Source organism: Blennius ocellaris, assembly GCF_963422515.1.
Source record: "Blennius ocellaris genome assembly, chromosome: 17".
Taxonomy (NCBI): domain Eukaryota; kingdom Metazoa; phylum Chordata; class Actinopteri; order Blenniiformes; family Blenniidae; genus Blennius; species Blennius ocellaris.
In genome coordinates, this window is record NC_137666.1 from 21,108,938 (window position 1) to 21,130,184 (window position 21,247).

General features: G+C 45.4%; 1 protein-coding gene across 2 annotated transcripts in view; it reads left to right on the forward strand.

The window, feature by feature from the left end:
• Nucleotides 1-21,022, forward strand: part of atrn (attractin) — a 143,712-nt gene extending 122,690 nt beyond the window's left edge. For both annotated transcript variants that reach the window (XM_080513216.1, XM_080513217.1), the window contains exons 27-29: nt 1,420-1,527; nt 15,141-15,255; nt 20,598-21,022. In XM_080513216.1, coding sequence (XP_080369342.1) covers nt 1,420-1,527; nt 15,141-15,255; nt 20,598-20,722 — 348 coding nt within the window. In that variant the 3' untranslated portion in view covers nt 20,723-21,022. The remainder of the gene's footprint in view (nt 1-1,419; nt 1,528-15,140; nt 15,256-20,597) is intronic.
• The last annotated feature ends 225 nt before the right edge of the window (nt 21,023-21,247 follow it).

The following is a 21,247-nucleotide window of genomic DNA, read 5'->3' on the forward strand; positions in this document are numbered from 1 at the left end:
TTAGAGATGTGTGCAGCACTAATTTAATTTTGACCTTCAGTAAACATTTCTGTTATTTTTCAAACTTTAAATTCTGGTGCTTTAGTCAATTTTAATAAAGTTTGTCTATCAAAATGATAATAAAAATAATATTTTAGGCCAAAAGTTTAGTTATCACATAGTTGATTTTTTTTCTATTTACTCCTATCTTATAAAAAAATGTAACTCTGTCTCATTGGAGATCATGACCAAAGTTCAGTTCATGTCCGTCCCCTTGAGGTGAGGCAGGGTACTGCCTGCCTCACTGGCTTGACTTTCCTCTGCACTTTATTGTGACAATCAGCAGGAAGGATTCTCTCACACATACCATACATTAAAGACGTGACCCAGGCTGTAGAGAGTCCTGCTGTAGAACTAATATTAGTGTAAAGTTCATATTGTTGATATGCTGAGGAACAGAAAGGTCATGTGACCTAGTTTGTATTGGATGACATGAGGCTCAGCTTTCACCCACTAATACCCAAACTCTGCCATTTTGAGTATTGACGCACTGCCTCACCTGCCGCTCCTGATCGCACGTCACTGTTCATACACAAGTCCTGCTTTAAGTATCACTGTGGGGACTTTGCATGTTCGTCCTCTTTCTAAAGCGGCTTTTCCTAAAGTTTCCGTGCCAAATTAGCTGATCGTGTTGCGCTGATGAAGTCCAGAGTGCGCCCTGCCGTCCTCCTGCTGCCGATCCGACCTCAGTCTGAGCGAAGACGCCACGGGAGTGAACTCTGCATCATCGCTTTCCTTTGCCAGCCCTGCTCACACATTTACAGTCCTGGCTCCGTCTCCCTGCCTTCTCATGTCTTATTTATAGCAGCAGTAAGCAGCAAAAAGCTTGTGTCTTGCAACAAACAGTGAAATCAACTTTGAAACTCGGAGGGAGCTTCTGCCAGCTAATGAGGAAGACGTTTGCCTCGGGAGGAAATAATCTAACATGGATCTGGATTAGCGGTTCTTCAGGTGGCCATGAGCGGCTGCTGAGTGCACATTCAGGGTGAATAACCACATTTTGTTCATCGCATCGTCTCTGGCCTGCAAATCGAGCCTCCAGATAGATGGCCAGCCGTCCAGAAAGAGTCCTGCTCAGCACCAACTGGGTTGAAGACTCGTCTGAGTGCCAGCAGCCCCTGGCCGCTCTAATCAACCTGCCATTAACATTGTAAAACCAGAGAAAACGCAGTTTCTCTCCAGTCGTCTGCTTCAGAGACGACACCTGATGATTTTTTTTTTAATTGATGTTACACTCTTGACGGCTCTCAATCAAAAGATTCTTCCATAAAAAGAGTATCTGACCGTGTTTCTGTCGTCAATTCTTCTCAGGTGGAGATCGTCCAGGATTTGAGTGTTTACCTGCCGCTGACCTTCGCTCTTCTTCTTCTTCTTCCCCAGCAACTGCTGAGAGAGATGCAGCAGATGGCCAGTCGGCCTTTCGCCACCATCAACGTCGCCTTGGAGACGGACGAGGAGCCACCGGACCTGATAGGCGGGAACGTGAAGGTGAGCATTAGCCTTTGCTTAAAGTGGGCGCCGCCACGCCCGCAGAGATCGTCGCCTCTCCGCCGACGTAGTAGTCCTCTCAGCGTCAGGGGGGCTCGAAAGGGGGGCAGGTTCAGAGGGTAGCAGGGTAAGTTTAGGGAAACTCTTGTCTTGTTTTCAAAATGTTGCTCTTCAACCTCAAAAGCAGCCTCACAAGCATTCTGTTCGTAATGTTTTAATCTGACGCAATAGGATGTGGCTTTGCGAGTTTGGGTTTAGAAAGTCTTTTTCAGTGACTGATCGTCGTGTATTTTAGTTTGTAGGGTTCGCTGTTGCGCCACACGTACTCCGCTCTCTGGCGTCAAGCTAGAAGAGACACGGCCACACTTCGAGAGCTTCACACCGTTAGTTTTAAGTCTAACTTGAGTTGTAATTTCTGTGATTTGATGAAGTTTTCAGGCAGCCAGAGAGGCTGAACGGAGACCGGAGCAGTTTTGAAGGGAAGAGTTTGAAGTGTGGAGCCGGTCTGGTGCTCCCTAATGAGGGTCAGTGGGGGAGGGGTGAAGGCCGGACGTTGATGAAAGTGGTCCGACCATGAGGGAGACGGCGCATTCCGCCAGTTCCATCCAGTTATTGTGGATAGTCAGTGAATCTAATTGGAATGAATGCAGTTCACCTCAGAGTTAAACACATGCAGATGAGAGCAGGGGAGATTAAGACGATGCTCAGAGAAGAGTTTGGTTCCGACCTGGAAAGATTCTTCATTAGGAGGAAAACAATGCACAGATCAACGCCCACTCGCAGCAGAAACGCTCGCTGGCGTGAAAATAGAGAACATTCGAGGACAATGATAAAGTCATGATTCATCTAAGAAAGCAGGCGTCAGTGTTCGTGAAGGACTGAAAGCAGAAATCGAAGGTACGTTGAAGCCATAATCCAGCTCCACGGAACAAAGTCGTTTTCAAAATGTCGAAGAAATCTGCCCACTTCTCATTCAATATTCAGTTTGAGAGTTTAGTCACTGTTTAGACTTTTAGTTTTGTTCCAGCTCTCAGTCGGAGGTCAAAGTTCAATCCAGTAAAAGTCAAAGCAGGAAGACAGAAAATACTCTTGTTTTTACGCTCGTTTAAGCTGAAACTCTCATTATGTTTTGTATATTTTAATAACTCACTGCTGTTTGTGGTAGGACACACTTTCATCGTGTGCAAAAAGAAATCTTTGCTTTTCTTTGGTTCATGAAACTATTTTAATTATTTATTTGTTTGTTTGAGAGATTGAAGTGGTGAACTCGATCCTGTTTGAACCGGTTGAATCGTTCATATGTGAGCGCGGGCGCTATAGAAAGTGTTGGTGTTTTATTTAAATAAATGTTGAAACAAGTGCGTGGAGGTGAAAAACAGATTTCTATATTGTACAAAGTCCTCTAAAGACACTTTAGTGATGCGCTGCCTTTGAGCGAGGGTCAGGTCAGGTCGGTTAGCCTGCGCCTTAACCTCGCAATACAGGTTTGTGCCACAAGATGGCGTATTGAGTCACTCATAAAACAGCTAGAGGACGACTTGATGCAACAATGGTTGCAAGTAAAGTTAAAGGTATACAGGAGGATTTTCCCGAATTTTAGGAAAGAACCGCCCTCTCCACTTTTTGAAAAAATGCACATGCGCAACGCTCTCCCTGCTCCCGAGACGGAACGCCTACTAAAACGTGTAGAGAGACGTGCACGAGCCCAGTTCTCCTCGTGCACGCTCCGTTTACAAGTCACAAGTCGGCATCGTAATAACTACTGACGATGCAAATTACAAAACAAACTAATCAACCCTGGAAAGTTACAATACAGACGTAGATCACTTTTACTGGAAGTGATTTGAAATGGATTTCTCCAAATAGAAGCCAAACTTTACCTGTGGAGTAGAAACTTGGCGACTGAAGCATCAGTGGGAAGCCCAACCTGGGCTTTCAGCGCCATCGTGTGAAACAATCTCCCAAAAACACTCCGGTCTTGTTTCTCTCTTCTGAAACCTTTCTCTTCTTCTCATACATTTCGAAGACACTTTTTCCCTTGCGACCCTCTGCCATTTTCAAAGTACCCGGTGAGAACTGCGAGCTCGCTGAAGGCGTAGCTCACCATAGACACCTGAAAGCGCGCATGCGCAGAAAGTGAAAACTAATAGATCCACGCTACCGAGGGACGAGCACGTACGACGGCCTTACGTCACCAGAATGATTGACAATTGGGAGGACCAATAGTCTTGATGATCCACCCGGAAAAAGAAAATCCTCCTGTACACCTTTAACAGCAATTATCTTCCACCTGGAAAACAAGCAGCTCACGGCAACAAGATGAAACCGCAGCTCGGCTTATCATCCACGTTTCGCTTTGAAACTATTTATTATCCAAAATGCATTTAATGATCTAGTTCCAGAAGAAAAGATTTTGACAGTCTGAACGTTACAGATCCTCTAAAGAAGGAATAAGTCCTTTATACGGTGAAGTAAACAAACAGGTTTTCATACGCCTGCTGTCTAATAACAGTGGAATGCATGTTTTCCTTGTCAGACGAAGTGAGGGAATGAAGTTGAGTCTTCCTGGTCTCATCCACGCTGAAAAGAAACCGAGTGGTGATTCCTGACACTTTCTTACTGGATAAGCGGATTAGGACTTAACAAAGAACCACCACGGGTTCAAATGATCCTCATTCATATTATCGTCACGTTTTGTGACGTCGCATCTTTGTTTCCGTCTGTTTCTGCTTTTCACAGTCGGATGAGATGAAATGAAGCAGTTTTATGAAGCTAAGGTTTGTGCTGATCAGTCACTAAGACTGAGCTGAGCGTAGTTTCACCTAGAACATGCTTTAAAGTAATAGATTACTGTTACGCCGTTCATTTTGAAGTATTAGACCCCATTTACATGACAACGAATACGAGTGTATCCGCAAAACTTTCTCCACTCTTGGGGGGTCTGTTTACACGACGCCAGTCTTCTGATCCACTGTATCGTGAAGTTTTTGATCCCGGCTCCCAAAGTAGAAAGATTCTTTCACGGTCACTGTTCCATCCTGCAGAGACTGAAGGAGGCGGAGCCTGTTACTGAGCATCTCTCCTCTTCCCTCTCCTTCCTTCTGCTCATCCACTTGTAAACAAACATGGCCGACCCCTAGTGGTTTTTCGTATTCTAGTTTTATAGTTGAGACTCCCCCGGTAGCATCCGATGTGTCATCAGTCCATACGGATGTCAGTTTCTCTCCATTGTCTTCATGTTTATAGCGTTTCGTTTTCTGCACACGTCTCTGTGGTTTCATTACAAAATCAAGCAACAGCGCCTTCCTGTGGCCCAGCAGACTAACTTGCATCGTTGTCCCTGTGTCCGCTGCTGCAGTGGAAACGCGTTCCTTTTTTCTTTCACGGGTTAGGTGTCATTACGTGAAACTTTGTTGTGGAAATGGGGCCTCAGATCACTATGAAAGAATTAGCAACACATTAGCTATCACTGAAGTTTAGTTACAGTTGTAAATGTACTATCGCTCTCTCCCTATCTGTCTCTCTCTCTCTCTCTCTCTCTCTCTGTCTCTCCCTCCCTCTCTCTCTCCCTCTCTCTCCGTCTCTCTCCCTCCCTCTCTCCCCTATCTCTCTTTCCCTCTCCCTTCCTCTCTCTGTCCCTCTCTCTGTTAGCATTAACATTGTTAGCTGTGTGTTACTATTTCACTCTTGATTGGTAAGAGGAACAATTTATTGAAATATAGTTTTAGTTGAATAAAAGTCCATCTGATGATGTAACACACACACGCACGCATGCACACACGCACACACACACACACACACACACACACACACACACACACACACACACCGTCTTTGTTCAGTTTGAAAAAGGTTTGACTGCAGAACTCGGCTTCAAATTGCACAATTGGATGTGAGGAATTCTTTCTTTTTCTTTCTTGATACCAGTTTTGATTCTCCACATCGTTTATCATCTAGTTTAATCTTTTTTTCTCTCTTTTTCATTATCTTCTTTTCCCCAGTTTTTCTTTCGCCCTTGTTTTTTTTCTTCTTTTTTTTACTCTTCTTCCCCTTCTCTTCTGATTTTTATCATCTTTTTTTCATCTTTTTTTTTCCCAGCCTCATTTCTTCCTCCTCTTCTTCTCTGTTTCTCTCCCTCTGCTTTTCTTTCATTTTCCTCTCATTCTTTCATTTCTCCTTTCTTCCATGTACTCCATTCCTCATCCTCAGCTTTGGTTTCACTTTTCCTTGTTTGCAGTGTTTAATTCTTTCATTTCATTCTTTTCTGTTTTACTTTATCCTTATTTTCACTTTGTGTGTGTGCGCGTGTGCGCGTGTGTGTGTGTGTGTGTGTGTGTGTGTGCGCGTGCGTGTGTGTGTTCGTGTTCACTGTTGTAGTACCCCCTCCCCCCCCGGTCAGGAGCAGCCTGAGAGCAAAGATCCAATTTAGATCTCCTCCCTGAGCTTTCAGTGCCTCCTCCTGCTCAGGCGGTGAGTTTGCTCTATCGTATCTCGTCCCGGCTCAGATGGAGCCGCTCGCAGCAGCTCCCTCCTCTTGTTTCCGTGCAGGTTTTTTTTTTTTTTTTTTTTTTTATCGGGATGCTACAGTCGTGCATTAAGGCGAGCAATCGCGGCTCGCGGGAGGCCGGGGTGCGGCGCGGCGAGCTGCAGATCATTAAAGTTGTTTATAGTCGGGATGCGAAGTCCAGAGTTGCTCCAGCGAGGAGATCTATTCACAGGCAGGTGATTGCCTCTGTGACGCAGCCTCCATTCATAGACGCCAACCACACAGGACACGTGAGGCCACAACGGAGGGAATCGTGGGGGGGGGGGGGGGACGTGGAAGGAGCGTCATATCTAACATGCTGCAGCATTATCACCAACACTTAAGGTGTATTTTCTCAAATCTATTTTCTTCTAAAGCCACCACGCAACTTTCATGACTTAAAACATGCTTGGCAGCGTTCGAGGCCACACCAAAAAAGTATTAATGCTCACTTCTAATTATTATTTGACACATTGTGTGCTGAGAAACACAGCTCATCTGGTTTTCCTTTCAAATCGTCTTACATCATAAAAAGGCAGTCCTGGTCCTTTTCTTGGACAAATAAGGCAATTATTTTCTTCTAACCATCTGGAGGGAGATAGTTTGTGATACTGGAGGTGTTTTTCATCACACAGAAGTGTTTTCTCTGCGGTCCCTCCGGCCTCACCTGGAGATCCACTGGTGACTCACACCTCATGAATAATTTTTCACTTCGACCAAACAAACAGAATCCAGCTGAAAAACAAAAACAGAAGACGACTGGAACTAAAACATTTAATTTGTGTGCAGCTGTTGCCCGACCAGCGTTCGGCTCTCCTGTGTGGCCACGAGGCCAAGGTTCCGGGGTGGGATTGGGGTTCCAGTCTCCCAGTTCAGGGGTCGACACTCCGAGTCCTGCTACTACAGGACCACGGCAGCTTTAACCCTCCACATCTGCTTCAGCTGTTCCTTCACTCCTTGCTGTTTCTCTACCTCTTTCTCATTCTTTCTCTCTCATGTTGTTGTCAGCTGCCGCTGCTGCCCTCTTCTATTGCTGGTCAACCTCCATGTTTAGTTGCTTCTCCAGCAGCTGTTTGTCATTCTGGAAGCTGGATTCCCCCAGGACCTTAGTCCTGTTGTTCTCAACCCCCCTCTGGCGGGGGGGGGGGGCTCGGTCCCGCCGAGATTCACTGGAGGTCCATCCTGGGTCCAGATGTTTCTGTACACTACCCTAGATACTTGGTTGTTTCTCTCATGTACGCTGGTCCTGCTGCATCTTACTGTGTGTTGGATATGATTTACTGGTTTAGACCCTGATTTACTGGTTTAGACCCTGATTTACTGGTTTAGACCCTGATTTACTGGTGTAGACCCTGATTTACTGGTTTAGACCCTGATTTACTGGTGTAGACCCTGATTTACTGGTGTAGACTCTGATTTACTGGTGTAGACCCTGATTTACTGGTGTAGACTCTGATTTACTGGTGTAGACCCTGATTTACTGGTTTAGACCCTGATTTACTGGTGTAGACTCTGATTTACTGGTTTAGACCCTGATTTACTGGTGTAGACTCTGATTTAGCCCCTGATCCACTGGTTTAGACCCTGATCCACTTATTTCGACCCTGATCCACTGGTTTAGCCCCTGATCCACCAATGTAGACCCTGATCCACTGGTATAGACCCTGATCCACTGGTATAGACCCTGATCCACCAATGTAGACCCTGATCCACTGGTATAGACCCTGATCCACTGGTGTAGATCCTGATTTACCCCCTGATCGACTGGTTTAGACCCTGATCCACCAATGTAGACCCTGATCCACCGGTATAGACCCTGATCCACCGGTATAGACCCTGATCCACCGGTATAGACCCTGATCCACCGGTGTAGACCCTGATCCAGCGGTGTGGGTAAAAATTAATCTAAACCTATACATTTCACGTCACTCTGTGTTTTTTTTAAGTTCAGGGCTTAATATCAACTTAACTCTGAGCTTTTCCCAAAATGTATCTGGTGTTACAAATCACCAACAAATATGGCGTTGTCTCGCCAAAGAACCGCATGTTCCACTGTTCTGGATACTTTGACAAACAATAACTGTATACGTCGTACATTTCTACTACGTAGACCCTGGTCTCTACCACCCTGGTGCTCAGTGCCTGTTCCTGTGCGGCCATGATTAGAGCCTCTATGTCTGTCATTGGTTAGTCGTCTTGATATCAGCCACTTCCTGGATCTGGCGGTGGGCCAGATCATTTTTCCGCCTCCTCCTCCTCCTCCTTCTCCTCCTCGTCCTCGTTTCTGCTGCTTCAGACGGTAAAGAGAACAATCAATAACCACCGCTCTTTCCTATTTACCTTGTACTAAATAATATGTACATACAATCCTGTTCTATCATGATAGATGTTTCCCTACCGGGACCAGGGTCTGCGTCCTCCCCCCAATCTGTCTGTCCTCTCCTTTCCTCTCTTCTCTCCTCACCCCATCCAGAATAGCAAAAAGCCTCCACCTCTGAGTCCGGTTCTGCTCCAAAGCTTTTAACTTTCGAGTCGCTCCGCTCGCTCAAGTGGATTTGTTGAGTTTGTTTCTGTTAAAAACACAGAGAAATGACTGTGTGCTATATAAATAAAGTCCAATTGAATAGATAAGTGGGTGTATAGATAGATGGATGGATATTTAGATAGACATCCAGGTATCATATAATCTAAATCACAAAGCACAATGTGCTTTAAGCTCAGTAATAGGGTGGGGGGGTCGTCCTCTCACATTTCTGGGCAGCTGTCGTTTAACTTCTGGATTTTCTTTTGAGATAAAAAAGCAAACTTCTGTTTATGTAAAAATAAAGCTTGAACCTGAAGTTATTTATCTTTATTTTTCTCCAACCTTCAGTGTAAACACGCTGCAATATGGTGCTCCTGCCTCCATCGGCTGCAAAATATTTTCTGAGCAAACAGAAACCAAGTGAAGGAAAACGACTGTCCAATGTGCCTGAATAGATTGTGTGTATGTACGTGTGTGTGTGTGTGTGTGCGCGCGCGTGTGTTCTGCATGCTGGGCTAATTACCGGAGGTAATTTAAGCGAACCTTTCGCCGCTCTGCCTGGCCGGTCCAGATAAGTCTCCTGAGTGGGGGGTGGGGGGGTGGAGGGGGTCGAGCGACGGGGGGGGGGGGGGGGTCCAGTTGCTGCTCCAACGCTATAAAACAAAGGCATCTGCTGGGAATGTTATTAACACGCAGCTTCTGAAGCGGACCACAGGAAGAGACGCTACCTTCAGGGAACATCTGAGGCGAGGAGTTTAAAAGGAGGCTAATTGAATTTTGTCAAGGTGTTGCGTTTTGTTTTCCTTTATTTTATTTTTTTTGCGTGAGACCAAATCAAATGGCTTCCATGTGCTGAAGGAGATAAATTGTGTGTGTGTGTGTGTGTGTGTGTGTGTGTGTGTGTGTGTGTGTGTGTGTGTGTGTGTGTGTGTGTGTGTGTGTGTGTGTGTGTGTGTGTGCGTGTGCGTGTGCGTGCGTGCGTGCGTTTTCCCTCCCTGGAAGGGTCCACAACTGGACAGTGAAGAACCCGGTTTTGTTCTGTGAAGTTGAAATGGAGTTTGTCCGTCGGTCACAATGCTGCAGTCCGCTTATGAGACGAGGCCTGCTGAGGTGATCCCTCCATCACATCCTGCTTCAGCCTCTTCACATTCAGCTGCCCTGCACTCCCAGGACCACATTCCTCCGTCAGACGAACACAAACAAAAGAGCACAAACAAGCAGGAAGCCACTCGCCACTGCTGCTGCAGGGGAAGTGGCAGTGTGTCGACGGCGGCTCAACGCTGTGAAATTAAAAGCTTCCCGTCTTTATTTATTTCTCTTCTCCAGTGCAGATGTGTTCAGGTTATCTCAGACAACACCCCCCCCCCCTTCATTTTTCAATTGTAAACACACTGGAAGAGAAATCCATGTGGCCCGAGGCACCAACAGACCTGCAGACTGGAGCAAACCGGGCCTGTTTGGACCGCTTCTGGCAAGGCCAAAATAATTGTTTCATCTTCTCTTATACCGCGGGATCGAGGAGCGGAATTAGCCAAGCGTGATATTGCACCACCTAATGTTGTATTGGAACGCTTGTCAGTATTTTTTAAGTCCCATTTCTCAGCACCGCGACGTCAGCTGAATGTAATGATTTTGTGGCTCCGCGATTTTGAGAAATGGGGAGAAACGATGGTGAGATGGAACGACTCTGTTGTCTTACCTCGTTATCGACTCGTCATTCATTCATCACCGGAGCTGTAATGGATATTAAAGTTCCCTGGCCCTCGGAGACCACGTCCGCCGCTACTGTAATCAAATGAAAAATCAAAGGCTTTGATGTGGGCTTCCCGCGTCGCTCTCTTGCCTTTTTGAGGCTCGTCTCTTAAGTGCATCCAGAGCCTCTTTGACTGGGTCCCACAGTGTCCTCGGCCAAACAACAACAGCTTGGATTCACAGCTTTGTGGCTTTAATCACTTACACTTGACCAGATTAAAAAAAAAAAAATATTAGTTATAAAGTCTATGTTGGGGTTTAGGTTTTTAAACTTTGATGCCGAAGTTTTGTTAACGGAGTGAAATTAAAGCAGCAGACGTCCGTCTTCTTCTGAGCCGGCCGTCTTCCTCGTCATTCAGATCATTAAAAAATTGTCACGTAAGAAGAAATGGCATTGAACCACATGTCAACTAAAATCTATTACAATTATTCTCTTAATTATCTAAAGATAAATGTATGTTAAGGCAGGAATGACCAATGATGCAATAAACTCAGTTTACAGCTTTTCAATTAGACCTTTATGTTGAAATAGATCCCTTACTTTTTTTGTTCTCTGCCACAAACAATGATGTTTTTCTATGGTTTTCACATTAGTCAAAGTTGCCAAACCTTCTGAACCTTCGTCATCCAGGTTAGAGTAGCAGAGAGGTGGAGCGTCATCCAACTCTGAACACAGCCTGGGAAGATCAGCTGTTATTATAGAGTCTAAAGCCCCGTTTCCACCGCACAAAAAGTGCCGGCCTAGACCGGTTAAACCGCTCCGGTTCGCGTGTCACCACAGGAATGCGGTCTAAACCGCTCCAGACCGCTCCAAAGGCCACCGCTTTTCCGCTCCCCTTCCGTTGGGGTACCAGGACCATGGAACGGGTCTGAGGTTGAGGAGCTGTCTGCTGATTGGTCAGTGATTTACGACACGCCCTCAATATGTTAATGTGTCAGCTGGATGAAGCCTCTGCTGTCAGTGTGGTCAGCTGTGCACTGGTTGTTTTTATTTTCCTTTTCTTTTCTTTGCTGCTCAACTTTAGTGTTTGTGGTGAAAGAGCGGACTTGAGGCAGGGGGAGACCGGGGCTCGGGACTTTGTATCGCGTTGGAGTTTTCTGTTTGCAGCATAGCGCTCGCCGTGCCGTGGATGCGGGACATGGGAGTCTGGAGCTTTGGGCTCCGGCGCTGACCGCGCTCCGACAGCTCCGCTTCCCAGAGGCGGTCAGCGTTCTGTTTAACCGCGGTCAGTGGCGCTATATCGCGGGGACGGACCGCGGAGGCGATGAAAAGGAGCTCGGAGCTCGGCGCCTCCGTGTTCCGGCGCTGAGCTGCCGGACCGCGATCAGCGCCGGAGTGGAGAGCCTCCTGCGTTTGAGCACAAAGCTCAAGACTCCCGTGTCTGTGCCTCAGCCAACCGGGGGGAACGCTCCGGCCACTTGCCCCACACCCGAGCGCTCGAGTGCGGGGCAAGTCGCCGGCAAGTGGCCGGAGGTTTCGCTCTCTCACAACAAACGTGGAAGTTGCGGCTGCAGCTCTGCCGCTGCAAAAAATAACCGCTGCAAAAAGTAACAGTTTTTTTTTTTCTGCTGCAAAAAATAACAGCGCAAAATAGAGGATGTAAACAACAACAGAGGATTCACAAGATCTAGATATGACGACTTTCTTTTCTGTTGTAATGGGACATTTCTGCGGAGCTCATAAGCCCCGCCCACTTTTAACGCTCCTCTCTGCAGTGGAAACGCGACCCAAAATTTCAGTCGGGGTCTCTATTCCGTACCGCTCCGTACCGCTTCGCTCCGTCCCGGCACTTGTGTGCGGTGAAAACGGGGCTTGATTGGTCTCCTGTCCCTTCGGTCTCTTGTCCCGTCGGTCTCTGGTCCTGTCGGTCTCTTGTCCCGTCGGTCTCTGGTCCTACATCACTCCTGGTAGAAACTGCTTCAAATCCTTTTTCAACTTTTTGCTTTGAACAGACTTTTTAAATTCCAACTTTTTCTTTACTAAAGTAAAAAGAAATAAAACCCTTCATAACAGCTACATTTGTGAAAGCAGCTTGACCCCCCCCACAGCACCTCCCCACATCATGAGCCAGTTTGATTTATTATCATAGTTTAATTCTATAATTAAGTTTGATTAACCTGCGCAGACTGTACAGCGGAAGACAAACAAAGACTAAATGCAGGAGTTTAACAGATTGTTTCTCTAACATGGAAAACATTAAAAACAGCTTCAATCTGCTGCATTTGTAACGAAGGGCTCCATGTTTTCCCTCATAGAAGTCAAAGGTTTCAGGCTGAACACATTAACAAAGAGGAAGCGGAGGATGGAGCGGACGTTAAAACGTTGACCCGTCTTTCCTGCCGTTACCTCGTTCGTCCACATTAATCAGTCTCGTTTGTCAGCGTGAGGGATGACGGAGTAATTCACTGTTAAATCTCCTGTGTGCCGTCTCATCATCCAACCTGTTTGTCAGTGTCTCACATGTTCCTGCTGCCAGGTCAGGGTGTCAGCAAAGGCTTTATTTGTTTTCGTTTTTTGGGGGGGATTGAAAATGATCATCCTTTTGGACATGTGGGCACAAATGAGACTATTCAAAACAACAACAGAATCCAATGAAAAACACACAAAACAAATAAACATAACAGAGCAAGGAAAAGCCCCCAATAAGTAATTTAATGAATAATGCCAAACCATATTCGAAATAGGAGCAGGACAAAACCTAATCATATTTACCCCTTCTCCACCACATATATGTTTGTGTGTGTGTGTGTGTCTGTGTTTTTTTCTCTATTCAGAAAAATAGTAAATCAATAATAAATCATGTTTACACCAGTGTCACAGCTCCGCCTCCAGTCCATTCCACATCAACTGAAATGTGCTGCAGGCAAAAGAGTTTTGCACCCAAAACATACAACCTACTAAATAACGTTTTAATTTCAGGTCATTAAAAACAGTCAACAGTGCACAACTATTAACACAACAGTTTGAGATGGTCGTTATTATAAGTTACACATCTGCCGCTTCCACTTTTAGGCTCCGTTTACTCATTGAGTGACAAAGTAAATATTTTGTTGCATTTGGGGGTCTGTTTACTCCACAACGGTGCTCAGATCCACTGACAATGCAATGTTTTAAAAAGGGTTCCCAAGGTGGAACCTTTTGAAAATGATCTGTATCCACGGAAACAGTATAAAACGCAACTCTTTGAAGATGCTGGGGCTCCGTCTCCATGTTGACGGCTCCTGGTCGGACGTCGTAAATCTTTCTTCTGAACATGCTCAGTAGAGCAACAATAACAGTGATGCAAAAACGATGCGTTTTGACCTGAAACGTTGTCACATAAACAAAAATATCTTTCTTATTAGAGTCATTAAGATTATCTGGTAGAAATGTGTGTACTGCGAACCTCCTCCTGTGATATCAGTATTTCTTGGCATTGGGAGGAGTGTGCAGGTCTCACAGACTGTACCTGCAGCGAGTTTGGTTTTAAACTTTATTTACCAGCTTCTTTTGGGTTTTACAGTCTCACATAACTTCTCTGCAGAGATGCACAGAAATGTGTGTTTCCTCTCTTCTGAGAGCTGTAATTCCAGCCCGAAAGAGCGAAAATGCAACGGAAATGTTCCAGAGATGAAACAAAGCAGCCGAGCAGCTTTTAGGTGAAATAATATTCAAACAAGAAAACGACATGCAGGAAAAGCTGAGTGAGCCCAGAGCCTTCTGACACTAACACACTGAAGATAATAGAGAATAAAATGCCCTCTGCTGTCAAATTGTGCCTGAAAACAAACACGCACACACACACACACGCACACACACACGCACACACACACGCACACACACCTGTAAACAAATCCAGAGTATCCTCTCTGCTACTGTGTGTGTACCTCCTCCCTGGCTCCCTGCGTGACAGCCTGTGTGTGAAAGGTAAACCTCAGAGAGACGGAGCGCAGAATAAATGTGTAAAATGGGTCAAAGCCTGAATATCATTACTGTGTGTGTGTGTGTGTGTGTGTGTGTGTGTGTGTGTGTGTGTGTGTGTGTGTGTGTGTGTGTGTGTGTGTGTGTGTGTGTGTGTGTGTGTGTGTGTGCGTGTGCGTGTGCGTGTGCGTGTGCGCGCTTACCATGTGGGTCTGCATGTATGAGAGAGGCAAGATGTGATGAATCTGTGTGTGTGTCACACTCTTCCACTCGGAGCGTTAAACTGGTCTCTGGAGGATATAGACCGGCGTGGGAAGAGATTGGACTTTGGAACAGGAGCGTGTGTGTGTGTGCGTGTGTGTGTGTGTGTGTGTGTGTGTGTGTGAGAACACTGAGGCGGTGTCAGAAGTGTGTGAGAGCGTGCCACGGCCTAGTTTTCTGTGTCCGGCTCCACTGAGTTAGACGTCAGGAGTCATCTGTATGCAGCCCGGATGGAGGCATTGTCCATATCCAGATCCTGCGTTCAGGTGAAGCCATGAATATTGTAGGAGGCGAGCAGAGCCTGACGAGGGAGGAGGAAGTCATCTGGATGAGCTGCTGATAAACAAGAGATGTTGGTATTACAGAGTGGAGTGTGTCAGACAGCCTGCGGCGACAGGACTGCACCACCGACACGAACCTCGTATCCAGACGTCGCCATGAAATGGTGCTCCGTATGAGGCCGGTGGGGGGGGGGGGGGGTTAAGCCCAGCTGTACATTTTTTTTTTTTTTTTTTCCATGCATGCTGACACAAAGAACAATATGAGCAAAGCCTGTGTTATCTCAGTCTTTGAAAGTGGTGTGTGTCCACCAGGATTTGGACTCTTGTGATGTGTGATACTTAGATATATCTATATTTTTTTTCCCACAGTCCGTCCCGAAGCCCATCGCCCTGGAGCCGTGCTTTGGAAACAAAGCTGCTGTGCTCTCCATCTTTGTTCGATTACCCAGGGGCACCGGTGGCATCCCTCCTCCAGGACAGTCTGGTAAGACGCCACAGCTCCTTCCTGTCCTCCTCCACTTTTCCTCCCTTCATCTCACTTCCTCCCTCCGTCTCATGGACTCAAGCTTCACTTCCACTTGGACCATGACAGATTGAGCCTTTTGATCCTTTTGTTTGTCCTTTATGATCCAAACTCCACTGCACACACACACACACACACACACACACACACACACACACACACACACACCAGATGAAATCCACTGCTGTTGTTGGTCAGTGAGCTGCACTTTAGTCTTCTTCTTACAGGAAAGAAGTGAAAATGTTTGCAAGTTGATGCAGTTGACAACCTAAAAAGATAATGATGAATGTAAAGCTGCAGCATCTCTCACATCCATCTCTGTTTGTTCCTTCGTCAGGTTCTGATTCTTATCGTCACTTTCAGCCACAACAGTCCATCAATCAGGTTCTGTTTGTTTCTGCTCACCATCCGACACTTTCCCTACTCACATAGTGAGGAGTTTCTAAAAGGTCTCAGCAGGCGGTGCAACTCTTTCCAAATAAAACTATTGTCATTAATTGTAAAAAAAAAAAAAATGTTCCGAGGTAAAGACAAAAAAATAAGATTACTATTTCTATTTTTAAGATTATCCTATTTTCAAGATTGCGGCATGATAATTATGATAATTAGAGCTTTTCAATGTATAAAATATTATATTAATGTGCAATATACATATATCATCAAAAACAGTCTGAACTGCAAAATACTTTAATTGCACTGTGCTTTCATGCAGCGCACAAAGACATTAACACGTCTACATAAATGCATTTTTCACAAATCGTTGTGTTATTCCAATACTCGACAGGATTGTCACGCCTCCACCTGATATCCTGAAGCATTCATAATACGAATGCGACAGCCTGTTCCTATTGGAGGAATCACATTATTTTATGATGCTCAGAAGTTAAAATGTGTGGACATAAATTGTGGGCACGAGAAAGAGCACTGTTCACTCCCCAAACACATGTAGTGAGAGAGTGAGTGGTTGGTGGTGGTCATTATATACTCGTAGTTATACAAGTATGGAGTGAATGAATAATGCAATGTAAAGCGTCTTTGAGTGTCCTGAAAAGCGTTGTTGTTATTATCATCTACAAAAAAAGTGTGGTTTCGTTCCTGTATGAAGTGACAGTGTTTCTAACTGGAACCACAGACACTCTCCTGACTTGGAGACAAAGACACTCAGGTTATTTAGTTTCCAGCTCTCGATCATGAGCTTTATTAACGTCTCAATTTACCAAAGTGAGACTGTGAGCCGCGGCAGATGAAGCCATCACTCATGTTGATCCTGCTGTGGTGTGTTTACAGTAACAGACTGATGGTCTGTTGAAGCCTGCAGAGTCCTCTGCTGTTTCCTCCCGCCTCCTCCCCTCCGCCGCGCCTCATCTCCGCGCTCCTCCATGAGAGACCCAGGCTGCTTTCCGTCTCATCTCCTCTCCCTCATCATCTCCGTCCGCGTGCTGCTTTCCCTCCACGCTAATAGTGAGGCTGCAGCCCCTCTCTTCATCCCCGGGTTTTCCAGAGCCTCTTCCTCACAGCCCCTTCTATTTGTTTACAGTCTGATAACACCGAGAATGGAGTCCATTACTTTCTTTCATCCTGCACTCTGTCACTTGCTGTCTTTACTTTCCCATCCGGCCTCCATCTGTTTTCTCTGCTTCCCTCTCTCTCTCTCTCTCTCTCTCTGTCTCTCTCTCGGTTTCACTTACCTTCCTAAAACTTAGTTTTCGGGTTCCTTCACCGTCTCGTTCAGGGACTCAAACAAACATTCAGTGTTTCTTCTCTTCTTCAGAGCAGTGTATCCCCGTGGCCTCCCACAGTCTCCTTCCCAGACCAGCAACGTGCCCGAGGCCTTTATTAATCAATGCATGGTGGAATTCTCTCCTTCAGGACGGATGTTGTTGAGACCATGTTCTTCTCTTGTCCTGTCTTGTTTCTTCCTCTGCTTTCCCCTCGTCTTCCCAGTGTTTGTTGTCGGTGTCACTGCTCCAGTTCAAATCGTAATTTGTTTCTAAAACGGCGGCTGGAGACCGAGCCGCCTGCACGTCAACGTCCTGTGATGCAGCTCCTCTCCGCCCAGTTTCTATTTTGCCGCGAGCACGGTGGAAGTAAATGCACCCGTTATTGGTGATAAATGGAGTTTATTGGAATTTCATGGCTCAGAGAGTATTAATAAATGTTAATGAAGTGTGCTGTAAGTTAATAACTGCAAGCCGGTGATTTCCCCACCTGTGTGTGTGTGTGTGTGTGTGTGTGTGTGTGTGTGTGTGTGTGTGTGTGTGTGTGTGTGTGTGTGTGTGCGTGTGCGTGCATGTGTGCGCGCTTCACACTCCATCAGCTCTGATACATTCGGGAGTTGCAGCTCAAACGGGGCCCTTCATCCGTTATTTATACGTGAACATTTCAGAGTAATTGGAAAGTGGCGAGCCTCGACTACAAACTGTAAACTGATGAATTTGGAAAAGTAAAATTCCAACATCGCCATCCTGATATGTTTGGTTTGTTTGGTTGTTTGGTTTTTGTTTTTTTTTTTTTGCTGCATTGGGTTCCGTCTTGACCTCGAAAGTCCTCAACTCTGCTCCGTTAACAAGGAAGCAGCAGCAGAAACACGTCCAGTAGGAAAACATTGGATCATCCCACAGTGGGACTCACAGTGAGTCATTAACCCCCATCAAAGCAAATGAAGAGGAAACTTTGCATTTCAGCGATCCAGATTTAATCTAGAAATATCACATTTAATCAAGACTTCCTCATGTCTTTGACCTTTTTAGGGGGAAAAAAAACAAGCATTCACACGTCACAGCTGCAAGGACAAGATGGTTGATTCCCATTCAAGACATAGTTTATAACACTGGAGAAGAAAAACACTTCTGTTAAGAAGAAAGCTGCATCAGAACAGATCGTCCATGTACAGCAACCTGTTGGCTTTATATGTCAGTAAGAACTGAACTGAGCTCCCAGCAAAAATGCTGAATTGATGAAATGTGTAAATTGGTGCTGTCAATCGATTAAAAAATTTAACTAATTAATTGCACAATTTTCTGTAATTAATTGCGATTAATCACATTTTCTCCTGAAGACTGAAGCTTCTAATGATATTTGTTGAGGGAAAAAAACAATTAATGTCGACTCAACACACAAACGATTTTTAAATTTAAAGATTTTTATAACGTCCTTTTAGCTTAGAATGAAACAGTTTCTCTCCAAGATCAGCAAAATAATCAAAACATTAATTAATACACAACATAAGTCTGGGTTTAGTTACAGTGCAGGTCCACCACTTTGACAATTTTAATATTTCTAGAAACAAAATTGTAAATTTATTACATGAACACAGTGGTAATAATATACTGTGATACACACACACACACACACACACACACACACACACACACACACACACACACACACACACACACACACACACACACACACACACACACACACACACACACACACTATAGAGGAGAGCCAGGGAAAGAGAGAAAGAGTATAAATTAATATTTCACCAGTATTTCCTCCAGCTTTAGCAGTTTGTTGGCTCCTGGTCAGCCAACATGGCAACCTGCTGTCTAGCGGCAGAATTAATACTGTGGTCATTAAATTCAGCTTTTTAAAGTAAAACTAATGACTTTTACTTTCTCAATCAGTCGTCAGGAAACTTTTAAAGTGAATCTTTCTACCTTAATATCATTCCACTGGGTATTATGTTGCTCTGTCGTCACGGTGCTTCATCCAGAGACGCTGCTCATGCTGCTGCTCCGGTAAGGGAGGGGGAAAAGAACAAAACGGAAGTAAACAATACGTTAATTACGTTAAAAAAATGTTTAATGAATCAAATGTTTCAAATCAATTAACTAAATTAACATGTTAATTTGGACAGCACTAGTGTAAATCCATCTTTTTTGCTTTTTTTGTAGCATTAAAAGATGAAAGTAAAATACATTTGAACAAACTGAAGGCATAAGGAGCTTAATTGAACTGCTTTTTACAGCCGTTATTACATGTCCATATTGAATTATTCTGTTTCTGGAACAAATTTCTCATAATTCTCATCAGATTATAGATATCCGCTTTGCTGATGTCACTTTTCTGAAGATCTAAACGTATGGCAGCGCCACTAATAAAAACGCTCACTGGAGGTGATGCCAGGAAAGCTCAAGGCCTGATTATAAAATAAAAGACTGTTGGCCTGTACCTGAAACCGTCTCCTCATGAGAGAACTGGAAACTGTTCTGCGGTAACAGTAGATTTCATTTTGAAGTTCCTGCCGCAGCGTTTGTTCCTCTGAAAAGAGACCACGCCATTTTTAGTTTAATGAGGTTAATTTTAGCCTCATCCAACCTGCCCAGTGTGAATCCACCTTCAACGTCATCAGGAACACACAGCCTGCTGCTGGAATTAGCCGTGGCGCTGCTGTTATTAAACAGTTTGTTGTCGTGAGGAGCTTCAGCCTGCAGACGCTCGGTTTTCACCTCCAGTCACACGGTTTTGCTTTTTGGTCAGAGAGGTTTCGCACTTCCTGTTTTCAATGAAGGCTTTTAATTCAAGTCAACTGAAACACAAAATGTTTAACACAGTGCAGCTGCATCGAAAATTTGAAGACAATGAAAATCTTTCAACTCACATGTTTTTTTGTGAATTATTTCGCTTATGGGGATCAAATTGAAATATTCTTAAAGTAATTGCACAATTTTTGTGAATGAATCATGATTGATCACATTTTTCTTTCACAGATATAAAATTCCATTATTTTAAATTCAAATGTAACATTGAGTGTTTCCCAGTTCAGTGATTCATGCCTGAGTGTGAGAAACTCTTTCAGGCCTCGTTTACGGCACAAAGTTTGTCAGTGCAAACGGAAAGCTTTCGTGGCGTTTTTGGATCCACTTCAGTGGAGCCACTGAAAACACAACTTTTTAAAAACGCTCTGACTCGACGACTTTTCTGAGACTCTGCTCCTGGTCACCATGGTGATAGTAACTAGTAGTTCTGCACATGCTCAGTAGAGACAGTAAGAACCGTGTGTCCTCCATAGTATCATGACTCCCAGTCCGTATTGTCCTGCGACTTGGTACTTTTATTTTGAAAGTGTTAATGTTCAGAGCTCATTGTTCTCTGCTGCAGGTGTGTGTGTGTGTGTGTGGTTCCATGACAGAAGCAACCAGCAGCAGCAACTACATTGTTTTCAACAGGTTGCTGTGTAAATCCAAAAAAGAAAGCGCGTTAAACGAAGCGTTTTCATTTGAAATGGTTCCGTGTGAACTCTGTGTAAACCAGCAGGGGATCAGTGCATTGTGGGTAACGTGTGGCCGTGTTTGCAGGTCTGGCGGTGGCGAGCGCGCTGGTGGACGTCTCCCAGCAGATGTGTGTGGGCTACAAGGAGAAGCCCGGCGGCCTGAGGAACCGGAAACAGCAGCCCACAGCACAGCCCTCCACCTGCATCTGACCCCCCCTCCCCCTCCGCCTCCGCCCCTCAACACCCAGCGGCCCCCATCAGCCCCTCACCTCGGCCCCCTCCCTCAGAGATACGCTCCGGTCTGCTCGAGGAGACGTGCATGCTGGGACGCAGGACGGGAACTTTCCGGTGAGGGGCTGGGGGGACGGGGGGTTGTCCCCCCTCCCTCTCCTCCTACAGTACCCCCCCCCCCCCCCCCCCCCCCCCCGCTTTTCGACTGAAACTGGACTCAACGAGGGGCGGGGAGGGGAGGGAGGCAGGGAGGGCGGGAGGGGGGACAGGTCCTGACGCCCCCCCCCCCCTTCAGAAACTGAACATTTTACATTTGTCGACACCGCCTCGCAGCGTGAGGCGGCCGCGGCTTGCTGCTAGAAGACATCCTCGTCTCATTAGATTTGGAAAAATCCACAAACTCTGCAACTGTTTTTTTTTTTCTTTTATTTAAGTTATTGTTGCTCTTTGTTTTTGTATTGTGTTATTTCCAAGGCAGGAACAAAACTGAACATGCTTTGCTGC